This window comes from Globicephala melas, chromosome 19, assembly GCF_963455315.2.
Source record: "Globicephala melas chromosome 19, mGloMel1.2, whole genome shotgun sequence".
Lineage (NCBI taxonomy): Eukaryota > Metazoa > Chordata > Mammalia > Artiodactyla > Delphinidae > Globicephala > Globicephala melas.
Window position 1 is genome coordinate 6855036 of NC_083332.1, and position 23717 is coordinate 6878752.

A 23717-nucleotide genomic window follows, 5' to 3' on the forward strand; every position below is an offset into this window, starting at 1 on the left:
GGCTACACACCAGCTCCCTGGCCCCCAGCAGGTGCTTAGCACCCTGGTTGAATCGAAGGGCACTGGTCTATCAAGCGCCTACTGTGTGCTGAGCACCTCAGCACAGGGTCCCTCAAAACTGCTCTGTGAGGTCGGACAGCCGAGGATACAGAAGCCCGGGGGAGCCACGGCCCACGTGGTAGAGGGAAAGGGTTTAGAGCAGAGATTCAGGAGTCAGGCTCTGCTCTTCCTTCGCTGCCCTGGAAAGGCAATGTCTTCTCTCCAAGCCTCAGTTGCCCGGTGTGTCTATTTCAGGGACAGCTGCCCCTCGCCAGCTCTGCTGGGGGCACCTGGACACCCCGGTGCAGTACCAGCTCACTGCAGTACCCTCCGTCCACACCAGTGGTCATGACCATGAGCAACGAGGTCATGAAAACCCCTAGCAGAGCTATGCTAACTCCCACTGCATGGCCTGGAATTGCCCCTTGACCTGCTGGGTGACCTTGGACAAGGCCCTCCCCTCTCCAAGCCCTGGTTTCCTCATCTGTAACAGATGCGATGACAGCCCCGACATTCCAGGGCTGGAGCATTCAGGGCTGGAGCGTGAGTCTGGTTTTGCAGGGACCCAGGCCCACAGCAGGGGAGTCAACAAACAAGCGATTTGTCCCATTGTCTGTGCTGAGCCGGGAGGATGCCCTGCTCTCTGCTGCCCATCCTCCCCCAAGCCGTCTCCAACAGCCTCATACAACATTCTCATCCGGGGCCTCCCAGCATGGGCCCTGGGCTCAGCGCTGCCCCCACTGCAGCCTCGGAACAGGGGCTAGAGGCACCAGCCCAGCCTCAGAGGACTCCTGACACAGACCCCCAGCACCCGGCCCCGCTGCCCAGCCATGGGGTTGGAGGCCCCAGACCCCAGCCCGGGTGCGCTCGGCAGTACCTGGCGGGGGGTAGCACTGCAGCAGCCGCAGGAGCTTCACCGAGAGCCAGGGTGCCGGGACGAAGTAGTAGGTGTAGTCCTGGAGGTCGGTAGAGGCCGAGGAGACGATCTGGGGGCAGAGGAGGGGGGCGAGGCATGGGTGGGGGCACGGGGAGGGGTGGCTGTGACCTGACAGTTTTATGGTGCAGAAACCTGAAGCTCAGAGAGGGTGGTGAGGAAGCCTCGGGCACACAGCGAGTGACTGGCTGGATCTGGGACTGGTCGGTTTTTCCAAGAAAAGCTGGCGTTGGGTGGGCAGGAAATCTCGGCCAACCCGATCCCCTTCTGTGAAGGGGACTCCAACTCTGCGCCTCACAATGCCCTGGGCTGCCTTCACTAGAACCTGGACCCCACGGCTCCCTGGAGAGTGCTTCCTTGTGGCCCTCCCCCAACACCCGAAGATACACAGGGGCAGGAACTGGGTCTGACCCATTCTTGGGTCCCCGGGCCTACTACAAGGTCAGACACGAGAAGGGATCAGGGAAGAGGTGGGGGAATTAGCAACTTTTTTTCCTCACGACAAACTCCTACGCCACCTTGAAAACCCCTCTCCAGGAAGCAAGCCCCATCCTGCTCTGAGCCGCCTCCATGACAGCAGGTGCCCCGCCCCCGCTGTTACTGTCTGTGTCTCCCCCACCAAGCCTGGCCCACGAGAGAATTCGGATGTGTGGTGAATGAATGAAAATACGAATGAGTAAGCTGGTGTGTTGTTCTCTTTGGTGGAGAACACAGGCCTCTCTCGACCTCCTCAGGAAACATTTATATTTATTCCAAGTCTCAACTCAGGCAAGGATCACCTCCACCAGGAAGCCTTCCCAGACTTCTAGGCTGGGTGAAGTGCCTCCTTTGGGGGGCCTGCAACGTCCTTGCTACCTCCACGACTGCACACACCGCCCCTTTTATGATAATCTGTGCCTGAGTTGGCCCTGCCGTACATCCCTCCCCTCAACAGGACAGGGAGCTCCTTGAGGGCAGGCTCGGGTCTGACTCATCCGTGTCCCCAAGTGTCAGCCTGCACAGAGATGGGCCCACAGGAGGCCTCAGGCCATGTTCCCAGGACAGGGGCGAAGGTGGTGAGAGGAGCAGAAGAGGGAAGGAAAAGCAGGAGAAGCAGGAAGAAGAAAGAGAGGGGGACGAGAGGGAGACAGACAGGAGAGCAACCTCACTTCCTGGGAGCTCATCGTATGCCCGGCCCTGTGCTCTTTATACAGATTAATTCACAGCAGCTATGCTGTGAGGCAGGCACTGGAATAATCCCCTTTGAACACATGAGGCAAACGAGGCCCAGAGGGGTGAAGCCACTTGCCTAGGGCCACACAGCCAGGAAGTGACGGAGCTGGGATGAACCCAGCTCTGACCCTGAGTCCTTAACCACTGAGCTAGATGGTCTCTCTGGGAAAGTGAGGACCAGAGAGGTGCCCAGGGGACAGGGACGCTGCAGCTGGCGCTGATACCACACCCACCCGGCTCAGGCGAGACACAGCCAGGGAGATGCATGTCTTGAAGTCATCCGGGTTCTTCTTGCAGAGACAAGTGATGAGGCTGACAGCGGCTGTGACCACGCCCTGTAGGGGCAGACGAGTGGCAGGTCAGGGCCCTCGGGGGAGGGTCAGACTGGGGACAAGTGTCCAGGCTGTGGTTCTGAGAGGAGAGGCGCAGGAGTACTTGGGGCTGGGGTGGCCTGAGGGGTGCGCTTGGGTTTGTACAGGTGTCGTGGTGGCTGTTTCACGGCTTGGGGACCATGAGGGACTGGAGCACTGTGGGTGGCGACAGATGTCAGTGTCTCTGTGCTGGTTGGGCAGCCGATGGGGGAATCTCTGGGTGTCGGAAACAGAGGCTGGGATTTTTCTGAGGGGCTGGGTGAGTGACGGGTGTTGGGGACACTGGACAGGAACCCCGGGCATCCAGGTGGGTGTCAGTGACAGAAGTGGGGGGCCCTGGGCATTCAGGTAAGAATCAGGGCAGAGGAGGGGTCCCCAGGCATCCAGGTGGGAATCAGGGCAGAGGTGGGGGGCCCCAGGCATCAGGTGGCTGCCAAGGGCGGTGGGTCTTGGGTCCAGGGTCCCTGGGCACCAGGCAGGGGTCTCACCATGTGCTGGTCATTGAGCAGGTGCACCACGCGGGCCGTCCACTCGCCCATGGGCACCAGGTCGGGTGAGGCCTTGTAGAGCCGCAGCAGGCACAGGGCTGCACTCTGCTTCACACTGTCCATGCTGTCCCTGCCGGGACACAATGTGGGGTGGGAGTGGGGGGTCAGCGTGACCACGGCCCTGCACACCTCCCCCCTCCTCTCTCGCTCCTCCCAGGAAGGGTGTCCAACAAGAGGCGGAAAAAGCCCGGCAGACCCAGGAACCCATCTGGTGCTGCCCTCACTGCCCATCGGGCCTCAGTTTCTTCATCTGCAAAATGGGTTGCATCCCAGTAACCTCATGGGGTCATGGGCAGGGCCGAGCAAAATGCCAAGCGTGGCTCTGCACCTTCATTCAGTTACCATCCACTTATTGAGCACCTACTGGGAACCAGGCACTACTGTCGGCTCTGTGGACAGAGTGGTGGACAAACTGGTCCAAAGTGTGTCCTCACAGGGACTTCCCTGGTTGTCCAGTGGTTAAGAATCCGCCTTCCAATGCAGGGTACACGGGTTCGATCCCTGCTCGGGGAACTAAGATCCCACAGGCTGCAGGGCAACTAAGCCTGCACGGTGCAACTACTGAGCCCACGTGCTCTGGAACCCACGTGCCACAACTAGAGAGAAGCCCTTGCACCGCAACGAAGAGTCCGCGCACTGCGACGAAAGATCCCGCATACTGCAACTAAGACTTGATGCAGCCAAAATAAATAAATAATCCACAGAGTATCAGATAAAGTTGTTCTTTCTTAAAAAAAAAACCAAAAACAGTGTGTCCTCACAGAGCGTACATTCTCACCAGGGCAGCCAGCATCCTACAACAGATACTGTCCAGGTTCAGTGCTACAGAGCAAACTAGGGCAGGCACTCCGGGGATGCTATTTTGGGGTTTTGTTTTTGTTTTTTTAATTTTTTATTTTAATTAATTAATTTTTTGGCTGCGTTGGGTCTTCATTGCTGCACGCGGGCTTTCTTTAGTTGTGGCGCGGGGGCTACTCTTCGTTGCGGTGCACGGGCTTCCCATTGCGGTGGCTTCTTTTCTTGCAGAGCACTGGCTCTAGGTGCGCGGGCTTCGGTAGTTGCAGCACATGGACTCAGTAGTTGTGGCTCGAGGGCTCTAGAGCGCAGGCTCAGTAGTTGTGGCGCACGGGCTTAGTTGCTCCGTGGCATGTGGGATCTTCCCGGACCAGGGCTCGAACCCGTGTCCCTTGCATTGGCAGGCGGATTCTTAACCACTGCACCACCAGGGAAGTCCCTGGGGACGCTATTTTGGATGAAGGCCTCACTAACAAGGCACCAGGTAAACAGAAAACTGAGAGAAACGACTAAAACTCTGCACAGAATGTTCCCAGCAGACAGAAGAGCCTGTGGAGGCCTCGAGGCAGGCAGGCCTGTGTGTGGAAGGAGCTTGGAGGAGTCTTGTGTGGCTGGAGACAGGACAGAGCAGGGGCTGAGAGCCACACCGTGTGGGGCCTTGCAGGCCACGGTGAGGACTATGCTTTTACCCAGCGGGAGATGGAGCCACTGCAGGTGACAAGCAGGGAAGCTATGATACTAAGGCGACAGCAGTAAAAGCTACCACCCAGGGCCCTTCTGATCTGCTCGGCCCTGTACAGGCACTGGCTCATTCATTTTATCTCCACAACAAACCGAGAAAATAGGTACTACTATGGACCACTGTCCCCAGATCTGACTTGCTTTTTTTTTTTTTTTTTTGCAGTACGCGGGCCTCTCCCAACCACTGCGCCACCAAGGAAGCCCTGACTTATGTTTTTAAAAGGTCCCTCTGCTGCTGTGTGGAGAAGAGACTGTGGGAGGCCGGGGCGGGGTCGGGGGGGGAGGTGACAGCAAAAGTCCAGGCAGGAGATGACAGGAGACGACAGTGCCTCAGACCCCGCTGCAGCCATGCAGGTGAGAAGTGGCTCTGTTCTGATACATTTTTACTATGAGGTGGTGGAGACAGAAGAGGGGACAAGGTGACCCTCAAGTTTCTGACCTGAGGGACCTGGTGAGTGGTGAGACCATTTGTTCTGTGGGGACCTGGGGCAAGATGGCTGGTGGGGCGCTGAATGAGACCCAAGTTTGATACTGAACAGATACGAAATTGACATGCTAACGAGACACCCAGTGTGGCCCTGGACCCACAGGGCTGTGTGGCCTCTGGCAAGCGCCCTTCCCTCTCTGAGCCTCCATAATGTCCTTCATAAAATGGGAACCCTACTCCCCTCTTCAGAGGAGAGGAAGCCTGTCAAACACTGTGGTGGGCTGAATAATGCCCCCCCCGACAGGTCCACATCCTAATGTCCAGACCCTGTGAATGTGTTCCCTTACATTCAAAGGGGACTTTGCAGATATGGGCTTCCCTGGTGGCGCAGTGGTTGAGAGTCCGCCTGCCGATGCAGGGGACATGGGTTCGTGCCCCGGTCTAGGAAGATCCCACATGCCGCGGAGCGGCTGGGCCCATGAGCCATGGCCGCTGAGCCTGTGCTCCGCAATGGGAGAGGCCACAACGGTGAGAGGCCCGCGTACTGCAAAAAAACAAAAACAAAGGGGACTTTGCAGATATGATGAAATCAGGGATCTTGAGATGATCCTGGATTACCCAGGTGAGCCCTAAATGTAATCACAAGGTCCTTAGAAGAGAGGAGGAGGAGGATCAGAGTTAGAGAGATGCAAGGCCAGATACAGAGATCAGAGAGAAGATGCTACCCTGCTGATTAAAGATGGAAGGGGCCATGAGCCACGGGATGCAGGCAGCCTCTAGAAGCTGGAAAAGACCTAGCAACACCTTGATTTTAGCCCAGTGAGCCTCACTGTGGACTTCTGACCTCCAGAACTGTGAGAGAATCACTGTGTGCTTTAAGCCCCTAACTTGTGGTCGTGGGTTACAGTGGCCACAGGAAACTGAACAGGCACTGGGTTAGCACAGAGCCTGGCAGCCAGCAGTGTCCCATCCAGAGGGCTGAGTTCACGGCCCGGTCAGCACCCAGGTCCCAGCATCACGAACAGTGTGAAGCGTAACAGTTCTAGAAAGCACTCCCCAGTCTCTGGGGTCAGACACGCCTGCTTGGGGCGTGATCTGGGGATAAGGCATTGACCCTCTCTGACTGGCAATTTCCTCCTGGGGAAAATGAGGACCCCCACAGATTGGCGGATGAAGAAGTGAACCTGGGTATCGCAGCCTCAAGCACAGAATGGGTCCTAGGAGCTGTCTCGACCACCCAGACTGGGCCTTACAGTGACATTTCCCCAGAAAGGACTCAACAGAAGCACAGGGGAGGGTCCCAGGAAGGGTGGGCGAAACTGCAGGAGTCAAAGGCCAGGTGAAAAGATGTTTTCCTGGATGTGTAGGAGAAACGTGAATTGCATGGACATGGTGGCTCCGTGTTCTCCCATCAGCTAGGCAGACTCGTGTGTGTCGGCCAGGCTGGGGAGACGGGAGCCTTCGGGTGCCGTGGCCACGGGTGCACACAGACACAGGCCGTCAGAAAAGGAGCTGGGCTACCCCTGGTCAGGTAGCTGCTGTAAGGCATGCGGACCTAGACCAGCAATTCTGCTCCCAGACACCTGCCCTGGGGAAAGGCACACACACGTGCTCAAGGTCATGGCATAGGAAAGATCATATTAAAACCAGAAACCAGCAGAAGGTCTGCCCACAGCGGAGCTCCATGAATGGTGGTCTTTCCACCATCATCATCATAGCTCACACCCCATGAGGCCTGCCTCTGGCCCAGGCTCTAAGAGCTTCTACATATTAACACGTTTAATCTTCAGCACAGCCCTCTGAGGAGGTGGACTCTATTATCATCTCCGTGACAGGTAAGGAAACGTCCAGGAGAATCCCAAATAAAAGAATAAGAGCGGGGACTTCCCTGGTGGTCCAGTGGTTGAGAATCCATCTTCCAATACAGGGGACGCAGGTTTGATCCCTGGCCAGGGAACTAGGATCCTACATGCCGTGGGGCAACTGGGCCCGTGCAGCAACTACTGAGCCCGCGCACCACAACTAGAGAGAAACCCGCGTGCTCCAACGAAAGACCCCGTATGCCGCAACGAAGATCCCGCGTGCTGCAACTAAGACCCAATGCAGCCAAATAAATTAAATAAATAAATATTTAAATATTTAAAAAAAAAGAATAAGAGCGATTGATCAACTTGGTTAAGTTACACAGAGATTGTGATACTATGTAGGTAAAGCTGAAAGCTACATAATATAGGGGGGTGTGCCTGGGTGTAAAAGGACAAAACGTACATGGGAATAAGCACCATCAGACTCAGGGCACCGGGAGGAACGCCAGATGGAGAGATGATATGAGGGACCCGAAGGGAAATTCAACCGCAGCTGTTTTCTTTCTTTCTTTCTTTCTTTTTTTTTTTTGAAACAAGGCGTAATACCTTATGACCCAGCAATTTCATGCCCAGGCAGCTCCGCAACAGAACCGAAAACAGAGTTCACACAAATGCATGCATTATTCATCACAGCCGAAAGGTGGAAACTTGGTGATGAACGGAGAAATAAATTGTGGTCCATCCATACAGTGGAATGTTATTATTGGTTCATAAAAAAGGAATGAAGCCCTGACACATACGACAAGAGGGGTGAACCTCAAAAACATTATGCCAAGAGAAAAGAAGCCGGACACAAAGGCCGCATACTGTGTGATTCCATTTATCTGAAATGTCCAGAACAGGCAAATCCTTAGAGACACAGAGCATATTAGAGATGGCCTGGGGCTGGGAAGAGAGGGTCTAGGGAATGACTGCTGATGGGCACAGGGCTTCTTTTTTGGGTGATGGAAATGTTCTGCAATTAGATAGTGGGGATGCTTGAACAACACTGTGAATGGACGGAAGACCACCGAACTGTATACTTTAAAGTGCTTAAAATGGTGACCTTTATGTTATGTGAATTTTACCTCAAATTAAAAAAAAAAAAAAAAACTACCTAAGAAAACAGTAGAGTTCCCTGCTGGTCTAGTGGTTAGGATTCTGGGCTTTCACTGCCATGGCCCAGGTTCAGTCCTCGGCCATGGAATTTCCACAAGCCACGCGGTGCAGCCCAAACCAGAACAAAACAAAAAATCAAAAACATAAAAACAGTTCCTCTGTGCCCCAGTCACTGTCAAGGTCAAGTTTCCAGTGGTGAGAGCCCAGCCTATAGTCAGACAAGCCCAGCGTGGCCTGTGACTTTGGCAGGGCCCTGCCCTTGTGTGAAACGGGGACATCACCTGTGCTCATATATGTTTGTCACACTGGCTTCTTTCTCAGCCCTCAGAGGTGCCAAGTTCTCCCCAATCAGGGTAACTGGCCACCTGACTCACCCAAGCCAATGCCAGCTGCCTGTCCTGATCTTAAAGAAACTGTCAGCGGCATTCACCATGGCGGACCACTCCCTCCTCCGCGAAAGTTTCTTCTCCAAGCTCCAAGCCACAGCCCATTCTGCATTTTCCTCCCTCTCCCTGGCCAGACTTCCACACGCTGGATCACCCCAGCCTTTGGTCTCTTCTCTTCTCTGGTCACATCCTGCCTGAGGGACCTCATCCGGCCGTGGCTTTCATTACCATCCACCCTGCGCTGTCCCATCTGGTGGCCCCCAGCGACACGAAGCTACTGAGCACTTGAATGGAGTGAGTCCAGACTGAGATGCTATGTGTGTAAATTACACAGTGGTTTCAAAGACTTAACGCAAAAAATATTGGATAATGTGTATGTTGATCCAATGTCAAAATGATTCTGGATGGATCAGGTGAGATTAAAATATTAAAATTAGATGGGGAATTCCCCTGGCGGTCCAGCAGTTAGGACCCTGAGCTTCCACTGCAGGGGGCACAGGTTCGATGCCTGGCGGGGAAACTAAGATCCCGCGTGCCGCACGGTGCAACCAAAAATTAAAAAAAAAAAATGAAATTAGTTTTACTTTTTTTTTAAAATTAATTAATTTATTTATTTTTGTCTGCAGTGGGTCTTCCTCGCTGCACGCGGGCTTTTCTCTGGTTGCATTGAGCAGGGGCTACTCTTTGTTGCGGTTGGCAGGCTTCTCATTGCAGTGGCTTCTCTGGTTGCGGAGCACGGGCTCTAGGCGTGCAGGCTTCAGTATTTGTGGCGCACAGGCTCAGTAGTTGTGGCTCACGGGCTCTAGAGCACGGGCTCAGTAGTTGTGGTGCACGGGGTTAGTTGCTCTGCAGCATGTGGGATCTTCCCGGACCAGGGCTCGAACCCGTGTCCCCTGCATTGGCAGGCAGATTCTTAACCACTGCACCACCAGGGAAGTCCCTACTTATTTGTTTTGACTTTGTCTACTAGGCATCTCAGATTCAACATGGCCAAACCCAGCTCTGGATCCTCCCCCTCCTTCACTTGGTTCTCCCCCACTCCCTCCTTCATCATTCATCCACCTGTTCAACTTCACTCCTCTCTCTCTTACACCATATACAATCAGTACTGTCGTCTTTCCTTCCAAAACATACAGCTCTAGTAACTATTTTCTGCAACAACCCTGGTCCCAGCCACCGTCAGCTCTGCCCAGGACGGCAACAGACATCTCAATGGTCTCCCTGCTACTGCGCTTGGCGCCCCCGACAGTCTCTAGGCTACTTGAATCGAAGGATCATGTTCTTTCATTGGTTCTGGTATATTCTTAGCCATAATCTGTTCAAACACTGTGTCATGTTATGAGTCTCTCCCTTCTCTCTTTCTAGAACTCTAAAGAGTGCTGTTAGATTTTATCCCCCTTGACTCTTAACCTCTCTTTTAAATTTTTCCATCTTTGTTTCTCTGGGCTGCATTCTGATTAATTTCTCCAGTTCTTCTGCCTATTTACAATCCTTGCTTTGGTTCTGTCTATTCTGCTGCTAAACTAGACCACTTAATTTTTTTTTAAATCTAAATGTTGTCCATTTCTTTCTAAAAAATGCTTACACTTCGTTCCATTTTTAAATTGTTCTCTTTTTTCTTGAAACATATTAAGCATACTCATCTTACATTCTGTATGAAAACTCCAATCCAACTGTTATTTTCCATTTTCTTTCTGCTGGTTCTCCCTCATGGTGCCTTGCGTCTTGTGCTTAGTGATTTTCGACTGTGAGCTACTCATGTAACTTGGAGCTTCATCTGTGGAAATCATTGAGGCCTATGGTGAAAGTGGGTTTCTCCCAAAAAGATCTGTTTGCTTCTGTCAGGCACTGGGGTACTAGCAGTTTGTGTCACTTAAGCTGAAGTTTGGTTTAAGTTTCTATGGATGACCCAGGAAGGGGAAAATCGGACTGAACACCAGTGTGTGGGCTGTTCCATGCCAAAGTTCAAAAAGGATACTTTTGCTTATAGACCTTAAGGGGATTTATTTCTAGGTCACCCTCACTTTGAAGTGTGGTCTCTGGAGCCCTTGCTTGAACCAGCTTGTCTTCTGCTCCCAGAGGCTATAGGGCCCCAAAACCAATACCTAAGTTCATCCAGGTCAGCAAATGCTCCAAGTAAAATCCAGCTTAGGCACTCTGCTCATCTCCCTGGGTGTCAGGCTCCTCTTGGCTTGTGGCCTGTGTGTCTCCTTATTTTCTTGCTAGCTCATGAATACACTGAAGAATATTTCATTTCCTCTTTTAACCCACATTGATAACTGCGTTTTGGGGAGACCCTCAGGCAGGAATCTAGCCCACAAGCTGCCAGAAATACAAGTCCTACCTTCTCCCACACCAGGTTCAGTGACCTTTTAAAAATACAGAGGCTTCATAAATAAATAAATGAATAAATAATAAAGTAGCCGAAAAAAAACAGGGGCGGGCTTCCCTGGTGGTGCAGTGGTTGAGAATCTGCCTGCCAATGCAGGGGACACGGGTTCGAGCCCTGGTCTGGGAAGACCCCACATACCGCAGAGCAACTAGGCCCGAGAGCCACAACTACTGAGTCTGCGCGTCGAGCTTGTGCTCCGCAACAAGAGAGGCCACTACAGTGAGAGGCCCGCGCACTGCGATGAAGAGTGGCCCCCACTCGCCGCAACTAGAGAAAGCCCATGCACAGAAACGAAGACCCAACACAGCCATAAATAAATAAATAAATAAAATTTTAAAACATTAAAAAAAAACAAAAACAGGGGCTTCCCTGGTGGCGCAGTGGTTAAGAATCCGCCTGCCAATGCAGGGGGCACGGGTTCGAGCCGTGGTCCGGGAAGATCTCACATGCCACGGAGTAACTAAGCCCGTGCGCCACAACTACTGAGCCTGCACTCTAGAGCCCATGAGCCACAACTACTGAAGCCCACGTGCCTAGAGCCCATGCTCTGCAACGAGAGAAGCCACCACAATGAGAAGCCCAAGCCCTGCAATGAAGAGTAGTCCCCACTCACCGCAACTAGAGAAAGCCCACGTGCAGCAACAAAAACCCAATGCAGCCAAAAATTAAAAATAAATAAATAAAAATTAAAAAGATAAAATAAAAAAACAAAGCCAAGCATGTCATTTATCTGCTCAAAACACACCTACTGCCTCCCAATTTCAATTAGAATAAATCCATACTCCCCTTATTCTCTCACTTGTTCACCACAGTCAAGCCAGAGACACTATCTCTTGGTTCCTTGAATGTACAAAGCTCATGCCTACCTCAGGACCTTTGTACGTGCTGCTCCTTTTGCTTGGAGCACTACTCCAACCTTTTTTTTTTTTTAACATCTTTATTGGAGTATAATTGCTCTACATTGTTGTGTTAGTTGCTGCTGTGTAACAAAGTGAATCAGCTATACGTATACATATATCCCCATATCCCCTCCCTCTTGCGTCTCCCTCCCACCCTCCCCATCCCACCTTTCTAGATGGTCACAAAGCACCGAGCTGATCTCCCTATGCTATGCAGCTATTTCCCACTAGCTATCTATTTTACATTTGGTAGTCTATATATGTCAATGCCACTCTCTCACTTCGTCCCAGCTTACCCTTCCCCCTCCCCGTGTCCTCAAAGTCCATTCTCTGCGCCTGCATCTTTGTTCCTGTCCCGTCCCTAGGTTCTTCAGAACCATTTTTTTTTTTGATTCCATACATATGTGTTTTCATACGGTATTTGTTTTTCTCTTTCTGACTTACTTCACTCTGTATGACAGACTCTAGGTCCATCCACCTCACTAAAAATAACTCAATTTCGTTTCTTTTTATGGCTGAGTAATATTCCATTGTATATATGTGCCACATCTTCTTTATCCATTCATCTGTTGATGGACACTTAGGTTGCTTCCATATCCTGGCTATTGTAAATAGTGCTGCAATGAACATTATGGTACATGACTCTTATTGAATTATGGTTTTTTCAGGGTATATGCCCAGGAGTGGGATTGCTGGGTCGTATGGTAGTTTTATTTTTAGTTTTTTAAGGAACTGCCATACTGTTGTCCACAGTGGCTGTACCAATTTACATTCCCACCAACAGCGCAAGAGGGTTGGTTCCCTTTTCTCCACACCCTCTTCGGCACTTATTGTTTGTAGATTTTTTGGTGACGGCCATTCTGACTGGTGTGAGGAGATACCTTCCAACATTTCTGAATGACTGTCTTCTCATCATTCCAGTCTCAAATTACATGTCACCTTTTGCAGAGACCCTCCCTGATGAGTCTGACTTAAGCAGCCTTCCCCACCATCTCTGCTGCCCCCCACTACCCTGTTTTGTTTTCTTCAGAGGAACTGTCACTATCCGAACTCAACTCACTTCTTTGCCTATGTGTTTGCTCTTTGGATTCCCCCCGAGATGTAAGCTCCCCGTGGATGGGCATGACCGCCTCCGCTGCTCCCTCCTGCCTTCCCATGCCCGGAACAGTGCCCGGCACATTGCAGGTGCTCAAGAAGTGTTTGCTGAGCAACCTCCTGCTTCAGAAAGGTCACACAGGCTGATCCACCACCCTTCACGCCTTTCCCTGTTCCACAGCCAACTCCTCCTACTCACCCAGGTCTCAGCCTTATCCCACTTCCTCTGAGAAGCCCTCCCTGATCCCCCAGGCTAGGTCAGGCATGCCTACTACATGCCCTATGGGCTTCTGCACCCCACAGCATGGTTCTGAGAGAAAATATATGTTTCATCCTGGGAGGAGGATGACCATGTCCGTTTCTGGTCATGGCTACATCCCCAGCAATCAGCATGGTGCCCCGCACATATACGCTCAACAGATGTTTGTTGAATGAATGAATGGAGAAGAGGCAGAAGCTCTGGAGGGCTGTCACCGACATAACTTAAGGTTATTACCTCTTCTTTACTAGATGTTAAAGGTCGATCAGATAGACATCCCACTGGCTTTGCTGGGAAGCTGCTTTACACTGTCGAGTCACTTTGGTGAGATGACAAGAGACAACCATGGGGCTGCCACCGGAATCACGGTGGTGCCAAGCCTGGCTGGGAGACCTTGGGCAGGTGACAGAGCCTCTCTGACCCTCAAACTGGGTTGGGTCTTGTCTACCCCATCCCCCCACCTGGGTCCCCAACGCCTCACCCAGCCACCAAGATGCGAGGGATGTCAGCGGCAAAGGCCTCGCCCATCTCACGGCTGCCCACGTTGGCGATGCAGTGCAGGGCCAGGCACATGAAGGTGGGGTTGCGGCTGGCCAGGTCATTCTTGATGGCGTTGTTGATGAGCCGGATCAGCTCCGAGTTGGAGTTCACCAGCACCGAGATGAACAGGTAACCCTGGGTTGCGGAGGGAGGTGGTGGGTTTGGAGCATTGTGGTTAACTGGCCCTAGACCCCAACCCTCAACCCTGGAGTCTGCACTTCCGGCCCCTCCTCCCTCAGCCCCAGGAGTCCAGGTCCTAGGCCTCTCCTCTCTCAGACCCAGGAGTCCCCGCCCCCAACCCCTCCTCCCTCAGACCCAGGATCCAGGCCCCCGGCCCTTCCTCCCTCAGACCCAGGATCCAGGCCCCTGGCCCCTCCTCCTTCAGACCCAGGATCCAGGCCCCCGGCCCCTCCCACCTCAGACCCAGGAGTCCAGGCCCCCAGCCCTCTCCACGCTCAGACTCACTATCTGCTTCTCCGTGTACTTGTTGGAGCTCAGCAGGTTCACGGCCTCCATGTGCCCAAAGTCGATGTCGTGGCCGAGCAGGAAAATGAAGAGCAGTTTACACACATACTTTTTCTTGCTGTAGCCGTCCAAGGCTTTGTCCCCTGGGGCCAGAGGAAGGAAGAAAGGGGAGGTAAAAATGAGGAAGGATCAAACCTACAGGTCCCAGGTATCCCAGCCCCAGCGCACAGCCCGCTCCTCCCACAGACCCAGGAGCCTGGGCCCCCAGCATACCCTTGAACTTGGAGCGGATGTTGGCCAGTTCCTTGTTGATTCTCTTAATCTCCGCCTCCTTGCTCTTACCTGGAAGGGAGAAGGCAGGACAGGTCAGGAGAGTCCCAGAGAGTTGAGCCGCCTGCCCTCACTTTGCTGGGCAAGGTCCTTCCGGCTGGAAGGGCAGACTCTCCCCACCCTGGGGCTCCAGGCCCAGGGGGCTGAGGCAAGGCCTGGGCCCTGTCTCTAGCTGGGAGCTTCCGGGAGGTGGGAACCTTGGCTCTTTGGTCCCTACCACCCAGAGGAGGAGCCCAGCACACACTTTGGGGCACTCCCTGCCTCCCTCCCTCCTCCAGCTCCTGTCCCACCCATGGCTCCAGTTACCACTGCACCAGCCCCCAGCTGAAATATGCCCCTGGCAGGAAATATGTAATGAATGAATAAATGCAGAGATAGGCTGCCTTCGAGCTGGCCCCCTGGACCCTCACTCTGACCACACCCCCAGAGCTCAGTGTCTCCTGAAAACTGCTGGGCCTGCACCTTCCCAATTCCAGCCAGTTGCCAGGCATTGGGTCCTGAGCTCCCGGCTCCCCACCTCCGCCTGCCCAGCCAGATCACTGTGGCAGCCTCCTTTCTGGCATCCTTGCTTCCCACTGGGGGGATTCTACCCCGTGGCTACCAAGCCCTCTGGCCCTGCCCTGGCCACCCCACCAGTGTCACCCCTCACCATCTTGCTGTGTGTCCCCACCTCGCAGGCCTCTGTCAGTTCCAGGGACAATTCACACTCCTTCCCACCTCCAGGGCCTTTGCACGTGCTGTGCCCTCCACCTGCCCATCTATCCAGTTTTCTTCTCATCACTTGGGTCTCAGGTCTTGTCACCTCCTCCAAGAGGCCTTTCTTGGTCAATTCTCTATTTATTTATTATTGTTATTTTTTGGCCATGCCGCACGGCTTGTGGGATCTTAGTTCCCCAACCAGATATCGAACCGGGGGCCGTGGCAGTGCAAGTGCAGAGTCCTAACCACTGGACTGCCAGGAAATTCCCTCTTGGCCAGTTCTTTAAAGTCAGTGCCTTCTTCTTCTGTTTCCATCATTTTAAAAAAATGTCCTGGGACTTCCCTGGTGGTCCAGCGGTTAAGACTCCGGGCTCCCGGGCTTCCCTGGTGGCACAGTGGTTAAGAATCCGCCTGACAATGCAGGGGACATGGGTTCGATCCCTGGTCCGGGAAGATCCCACATGCTGCGGAGCAACTAAGCCTGTGTGCCACAACTACTCAGCCTGTGCTCTAGAGCCTGCGAGCCACAACTACTGAGCCTGAGTGCCTACAGCCCGTTCTCCACAACAAGAGAGGCCACTGCCATGAGAAGCCCCCGCTCACCGCAACTAGAGAAAGCCCACGCACAGAAATGAAGACCCCAATGCAGCCAAAAATAAAATAAATAAAATAAATTTCTAAAAAATAAATTTAAAAAAGAAAAGAAAAAAAAGACTCCGTGCTCCCAATGCAGGGCGCCCGGGTTTCATCCCTGGTAAGGGAACTAGACCCTGCATGCCACAGCTAAAGACCCAGTGCAGCCAAATAAATAAATATTAAAAAAAAAAAAAAGTCTTCCCTGGCTCATTTCACACCATGTAACTATTTTATTTACCTTTACTGTCAAACCTCGGCTCCCCCTTCAGATTATAAGCATCACAGGGGAGCTTCTAGAACAGTGCCCAGCATATAGCAGGTGCTTAATAAATGTCTGGTCATCTGAATGGTGGAGCCTGTTCTGACCCATGGCTGTGTCATCAGGCAACTGGGAGGTTCAAATGAATGAGTGAATGAAGGAGAAAGCGAGGGTATGTGCTCTCTTTCTCTTTAGAAATCCTGCCTCACCACCTACTCCCAACTTCCGGGGAAGCTCCCATAAGCCTCACTTCAGCTATCACCTCCTCTAGGAAGCCCCTTCTGATTAGCACCTCCTGATCAGTTCCAAATAGACGCTAGAGCTGCCGTGTCCAATACGGAAGCCATCAGCCAGGTGGCTCTCAAGCACCTAAAACGTTGCTGCTCCCAACTGAGATGGGCAGTAAGTGGCAAAGACACACGGGATTTAGAAGATTGAGTGTGGAAAAAAAAAAAAGAAATGTAGGGACTTCCCTGGTGGCACAGTGGTTAAGACTTTGTGCTCCCAATGCAGGGGGCCTGGGTTCAATCCCTGGTCAGGGAACTAGATCCCACATGCATGCCACAACTATGGAGCCTGCCTGCCGCAAGTAAGACCCAGCACAACCTAATTAATTAATTAAAAAAAAGAAATGTAAACTATCTCATTACAAAGTTAAAAATATAATTAATTAGTTGTTTAATATTTTTTTAATCAAAAAAATTTTTAAATACTGAATACATGTTGAAATGAGAATATTTAGTTGCCCGCATGCCACAACTAAGACTTGGGGCAGCCAAAATAAAATAAATAAATATTTAAAAAAGAATATTGGGGGTGTATCAGATTATACAAACATATTATTAAAATTAATTTGGCCCATTCCGTTCTACTTTCTACTAACAAAAAAGTGGTTCCTGAAGAAGTTAAAAACCACACATGCGGCTTGCCCTCTGGGTAACGCTGCTCTTGGGCCTTTCCTGGGCTCCCACACTGCCCGGGTCACCTCCCTCAACGCTGCTGTGCGTGTCTGGGTCTGCTGCTGTCCCCAGACCACACCAGAGCCCCGAGGGTAGAGCCAGCGTCTGCCACTTTTCTGGGTAGTGACTCCATGTTCCACAGGCTTACTGAGTGCCTGAGCTCAGGAAAGGCATGAAGATGTGAAAGAAAAAGGGGCTGAAGAGGTACAGAGTGACCCGCTCCCAGGCCTCAGGGAGGGTGGGAGGTCTCTGGGAGCCAGGCGATGAAGGGCCAGTACCTCAGTGATGAGGCTGAATTGGCCTGTGTGGCCCAGAGGCTATCTGATGCTTCATTTATTAATTACACGTTTCCTAAGCCCTGTGGGCCAGGCCTGAGCGGGGCGACGCTGGGCACCCAGGACCCACGCAGATCTGGCACTTTTGATCCTCCCCCAGGGACTCCTGGCTTGGTGGGGTGCAGGCAGCGGGGCCCTGTCCCCACACCTGAGCGAGATGGGCACGATTGGAGGTCACCCAGACACCCCCGGGGGCCTTGCTGGTGGCTGCCAAGAATAGGGGACATTTGAGGAGGGCCGTGAAAGATGAGGAGGGTTCAGGCGCAGTTCACCAGCGAGAACTAAGCCAGAACCACGTCACACTGTTGAGGTGTGCCCACCGGAGGGTGGCCAGGGGGTCAGGACAGCACCTCCCTCTGGGGGCAGGGCAGGGGCGGTGACCAGCACGGCAGCTCCTCAAAACTGGTGCGCAGGTTCCGTTCTCCTCCTAACCTGAGGATAACCACACAATTGCTCTAATCAGTTGCCTTAAAGCTATTCTGTAGGGACGAGAAAAAACAACCAAACAGCTTTTATAAATGGACCATATAGCACACGGTGGCTGCCTAACTTTTACCACAGATAGACGGGTATCTGAACGGCAATTAAATTACTGAGCCTAGAGCTCTCTCTGGCCTTCGTTTACCTCTATTAAAAGCTTCAAGAAGCAGGCAAAACTAACCTATGGTGTTGGATGACTGAGCAGTGGGGAGGGGGGTGCCAGGGAGCTAGGGGTGTTGTTTCTGACCCTGGGGGCCAGTTACGCAGCTGTGTTCAGTTGGGGAAAATTCATCAGATTTTGATGATGAATTCATCAAAATTCATCATTCTGATCTGTGAGCTTTTTATAGATACACTATATATGTATATGTGAATATACAAGTTAATATATTTGTATACAAATATATATTAATATATTTGTATAGTGAAGTATATCAATGATGTAGAAGAGAATATAAAACAGATACGGACAATTTAAAGAATATGCAGGAATTCCCTGGCGGTTCAGTGGTTAGGACGCGGCACTTTGGCTCTGGTTCGATCCCAGGTGACAGAACTAAGATCCTGCAAGCCGCGGGGTGTGGCCAAAAAAAACAAAAATTCAAAGATAACATAAGCACATGACAGAGAATATGGAAAAGAAAAATAATGGCCATAGTTCATAAATTTTGGCTAATTTGAAGTGTTCTTCAATACACCTCTTTATAGCTAAATGATAACACTATGTAATTTGTTTTTAGAATAAAGTCCCGGAAATAAAGTTCTTAGAGCAACGAGTGTGCCCATTTTCAAATTTTTCTGATATATGAAGGCAAATGGCTCTCCCATAATGAACCAGTTTATATCCCACCATCATGGTATGAGAATCTGTTTCCCAATTAAAGAATTTATGATAGCTGAGTGAATTATCCCGTAATTTATTTAATTATTATGGTATAGTTGGACATTTCGCTCATTTAATAAAAAAATATTATTAGTGCCTGCTATGTGTAAAAATTAAAAATAAATTTTTAGGGCTTCCCTGGTGGTGCAGTGGTTAAGAATCCGCCTGCCAGTGCAGGGGACACAGGGTTCGAGTCCTGGTCTGGGAAGAGCCCACATGCTGTGAAGCAATGAATCCGGTGTACCACAACTACTGAGCCTGCGCTCTAGAGCCCGTGAGCCACAACTACTTAAGCCCGCGCACCTAAAGCCCCTGCTCCGCAACAAGAGAAGCCACCGGAAGGAGAAGCCCGCGCACCGCAAAGGAGAGTAGGCCCCTGCTCGCCGCAACTAGAGGAAGCCCACGCGCAGCACCGAAGACGCAACGCAGCCATAAATAAATAAATAAATAAAATTTAAAGTAAGGAATATTCAGAGAATATGTTTGTGTGTGTATATGTTTTTTCCTTAGTCTTTAAACTGTCCACGTCTATTTGATATTGTCTTCTGCACCACCAATATACTTTGCTACAAAAAAGAATTCACAGAAAGAACAAAGCATCAGGTCTCCAAAAGAGAATGCTTTGTGGCCCTAGAGGAAATGCATCCCAGCAGAGCACATAACCTCTGCAAATATCTAGAGCCTGGGTGCCCAGAGACAGCACCTGGGCGCTGCTGAGGGTAACGCATGGGAGAAAGGGGCTGAAGGCAGCTGTGACAGAACTGGGCTCATGGAAGAAACTTTCCATCACTCGGTCAGCCTGCGACAGGAGGATGAGCTCCCCGTCACAAGAGGCATGCAAGCATTTCAGGGTGTTTTAAAGAGATTCCTTTATCTTCAAACATTCCCTGGGCCAAGCTCAGGGATGAGTCACACCTGCTCTGCCCTGGGGATGCTCCTTGATTGGAGAGGCTGACAGGGACAATGCGGAAAACTTTCACAGAGACAAACACAGTGGGGGCTGGGACGCTGGAATCAGATGCGGGGAGGAAGGCTTCCTGGTACCCAGTTGCTGAGACTTTTTTCTTTTTTTGGCCAGCTCCTGGGATTTTTTTTGTTTTTTTTTTTTCCTTTTTGGCCATGCTGCAGCATGTGGGATCTTAGTTCCCTAACAGCGACAGAACCCATGCCCCCTGCAGTGGAAGCATGCAGGGAGCCCTAACCACTGGACCGCCAGGGAATTCCCCGCTCCTGGGATTTCAGGCTCAAAAGACGAGGCTGAAATGAACCAAGCAGAAATAAGGGGAGGTGCGCTCTGGGCACGAGGACCATCTTGTGCCAAGGCCTGGGGGCTAGCACAGCAGGCGGGGACAGACCGTGCAACCTCTTGGCTTTTCTGAGGGTGCTGGGGAGCCATGGGAGGGCAGGGGGTCCCATTCTGCCTGCAGCTGTTGCTGTGAGGGCCGTGCAGGTGGAAAAGAGGCCACCCCCTTGCTACAGGCCAGGGCAGGTTACTGCTGACGGCTCCAGAAGGACCTTGGGGCTTCTGGGTAGGGGAAATAAGCCTCCCTAAGCATTTAACCTGGGGCATCGGGGTGGGGCTGTCACTGCCACAAAAGGCCTCCTAACAAACCTGGACTACCATGAAGGGATTGACATGCGCTTATGGCGGTAACCCAGGCACTGGCTGGCACCTCGCTGCAAGACCCTTCATTGCCTTCCAGACAACTGTTTACAATACAAAGCAACAAAAGTTTCTCTCTACTAGGATGTGCTCCGATGTCTCCCACACAAGTCCCAACAGCCCTGAGTCCTCAAAGAGGGCTCTGGGAGATGATGCTTGTTGACTCTGGACCCCTATAAAGTTCAGAACATGTTGGCCCACGCGGTCCACCACCGGAGCCACTGGCTACATGTGGCCACTGGACATTTGAAAATTGGCTGGTGCTATGAAGGGACTGAATTCCTAATTTTATTTAATTGCAATAAGTTAAAAATTAAAAACCAATCCTCCACTCAGTCACTGGAAAAGTATGTCTGGAACGACTTGGATTCTTTGTGAATCTTCTTTTTTAACCGTAAGTTTTATGAACTCTTAAGACAGAGAAAATATTTCCAAAGAAACTGTAGCCTCCGAGTTGAGAAAGGAACATAAACTGACTTGTTAATCATTGAAAAAATATCGATTACACATTCAGATAATATTTGGGGCATACTGGGGTAAAGGAAATAAATCATATTAAAGTTAATTTCCCTGGTTTTACTTTTTTAATGTGACTACGGAAAATTTAAATGTACATATGTGGATGGACCTAGAGATTATCATATTAAGTGAAGTAACAAATATATGAGAAAGACAAATATCATATGATATCACTTATCTGTGGAATATAAAAAAAGGATACAAATAAACTGACTTACAAAACAGAAATAGACTCACGGACACAGAAAATAAACTTATGTTTACCAAAGGGGAAACTGCAGGGGTGGGGGGGAGGGGGGGAGATAAATTTGGAGTTTGAGATTAACATACACACACTACTATACATAAGAGATAAACAACAAGGATCTACTGTATGGCACAGGGAAATACACTCAATATCTTGTAATAACCTCAAATGGAAAAGAACCTGAAAAAGGATATATATACATACGTATATGTATTTAATATATATACGTATAACTGAATCACTTTGCTGTATACTTGAAACTAACATAACACGGTAAATTAACTATACCTCAATTTTTTTTTTTTTTTTTTTTTTTTTTTGTGGTACGCGGGCCTCTCACTGTTGTGGCCTCTCCCGTTGCGGAGCACAGGCTCCGGACGCACAGGCTCAGCGGCCATGGCTCACGGGCCCAGCCGCTCCACGGCATGTGGGATTTTCCCGGACCGGGGCAAGAACCCGTGTCCCCTGCATCGGCAGGCAGACTCTCAACCACTGCACCACCAGGGAAGCCCCTATACCTCAATTTTTAAAAAATGTACGTATGTGGATCGCCGCATGACAACCCTGGGTTAGACGTTATCAAAATTGTCAACATCTCTGAGAGAAAATATTCTCCTTGAGCAACCAAGTCACACACACCCTGTCATTCCCTTACTTGAACGTAGCTGCAAAGACCTCCCTGAGCTGCCGCCTAACATATTAAGGGGGCACATGTTGCTCTGTAAGCTCTCGGCTTCTGGCTGGGAATGCCAGCTCCCCAAGGGCAGGGGTGGGTGGCTGCGTCCCGTGTAGCATCCTGACACAGGGTCCAGAGCAGTCCTGACGCGGGGGAGGTGCTGAATGCGATTGCGGACCGAGGTCACTAGATGACACACAGGTAGAGAGGGACGGAGCTCAGGCCTGGATCTGTCTGTTGCCAGCATCTGGATGCCACTCACAACCTAAAGCCAGTTCCTTTAAGAGCCCTGAGCAGGGGTGTGGGGGGAGGGGCGCTGTCCCCAACGGCACACTGATGTTGGAGCACCACCAAAGTGGGACTCATTCCTTCTGCTCTCTCCACAGCGGCCAGAGGGATTCTGTGAAAAGCTGAGTCAAACCCTGTCCCTTCTCTGCACTGAATCTCTCCCTGGCTTCCATCTGGCTCAGTGTAAAAACAAGTCGTCACTGGATCCACTAGTTCCCTCTCTGACCACAACTCCCACTCTCTCCCCGCATTCCTCCTATACCTCAAGCACAGTCCTGCCTCAGGGCCTTTGCATAGGCTGTCTGCGCTGCCAAAAATGTCTTCTTCCAGATTCTGCAGGCCAATTCACCCACCAAATTTTTCTTTGCTCCAATGTCACCTGCTCAATGAGAGACGCTCCGAGCAGCCTATATGAGAGCGCCATCCCTACACCCCGACACCCCTTCCCTGCTTTATTTCCTCCCAACACTCACTGCTACCTGTCTGAACACCTGAACACTACATATTTACCTGTATATTGGTCCATTTCCCCGCTAGAATGTGAGCACCATTGGAAGGGGACTTTTGCTCACCGTTTTAGTCTCATCACCTAGAAAGTGTCTAGCACTCGATCAGTGCTCAGTAAAGATTGATTTGTTCATTCATTCATTCATTCAATCAGCAAACACCTCCCAAGGACTCTTGCGGGCCTGGCCCTGCAGAAGGTGGAAGTGGGGACCCGGGGAAGGATCAGACCAGGGATTGCACTCCAGGGGCCGAGGGAGACGCCACAAACAGAATGGGTCACAGTTTGCAGTGGGATGTGCCCTCATGGAGAGCTCAGGGCACTGTGGCAGCCCAGCAACCCCCTTCCCATTCATTCACTCACACTGTCCTTGGGCTTGGGGGGAGCTGGGCCCTAGAGAGGAGGCAACCCCAGCTCCTGCCTTAGGGAGCTCCCAGTCAGATAAGCGTCTGGGAGGCTGACTCCCCTCCAGACAGGACAGGACTACGCCCTCAGGCTGGGCCCAGCCTCACCTCTCCCTTTCTTATCTGCAGAATTTGCCCTTCCTGGCTCTCCTTCTCAAAGCCTGCCTTTCATCTCCTTCTAGTTCCTTCCCCCTGAATTCCACTATGCCCTTCAGATCCTCCAGCAGGATGGCTCCACACTCCTCGCTGTCCTCCACCTGCTCAGCTCTGAGCACGGCCTCATCCATGTCCCTCATCCCTTCTTTTGCCCTCACTCCAGCTTGAAACCCTCTCCGGTGCTCTCGGGACAAACACCAACCTGGCCTCTGCCCACCTCCCCAGTGTCAGATCCCATCCCTCTCTGTACCAGCCACATAGGCCTTAGCACAGAGTCTCGACGGGGCCTCAGGACCTTTGCACTTGCTGTTCCTCTGCCTTCACAGCTCTTTTCCCCTTCCCTTGGCCTGGCTAACCCCTCCCCATTGTCTGGACAACGCAAGCAGACAGAGGCCCCGTTTTCTCATCATTGTGGCCCTCTACCTCACTGGACTTAGGACAGCTACAATTTTTTTCCGCTTTAAAAAAAACTTGATGCAAACAAGAAAGGAGCCAGGATAGGGCTTTTAAACAAGCAGATCTAATTTTTTTTTTTTTTTTTTTTGCGGTACGCGGACCTCTCACTGTTGTGGCTTCTCCCGTTGCGGAGCACAGGCTCCGGACGCGCAGGCT

At 51.4% G+C, this 23717-nt stretch overlaps 1 protein-coding gene across 6 annotated transcripts in view; it reads right to left on the reverse strand.

The window, feature by feature from the left end:
* AP2A1 (adaptor related protein complex 2 subunit alpha 1) overlaps positions 1–23717 on the reverse strand; it is a 54320-nt gene that overhangs the window by 8884 nt on the left and 21719 nt on the right. For all 6 annotated transcript variants that reach the window (XM_060288426.1, XM_060288425.2, XM_030849889.3 and 3 more), the window contains 6 exons: positions 14340–14408; positions 14067–14209; positions 13543–13736; positions 3045–3174; positions 2419–2520; positions 917–1025 (listed from right to left, as the gene is read on the reverse strand). In XM_060288426.1, coding sequence (XP_060144409.1) covers positions 917–1025; positions 2419–2520; positions 3045–3174; positions 13543–13736; positions 14067–14209; positions 14340–14408 — 747 coding nt within the window. The remainder of the gene's footprint in view (positions 1–916; positions 1026–2418; positions 2521–3044; positions 3175–13542; positions 13737–14066; positions 14210–14339; positions 14409–23717) is intronic.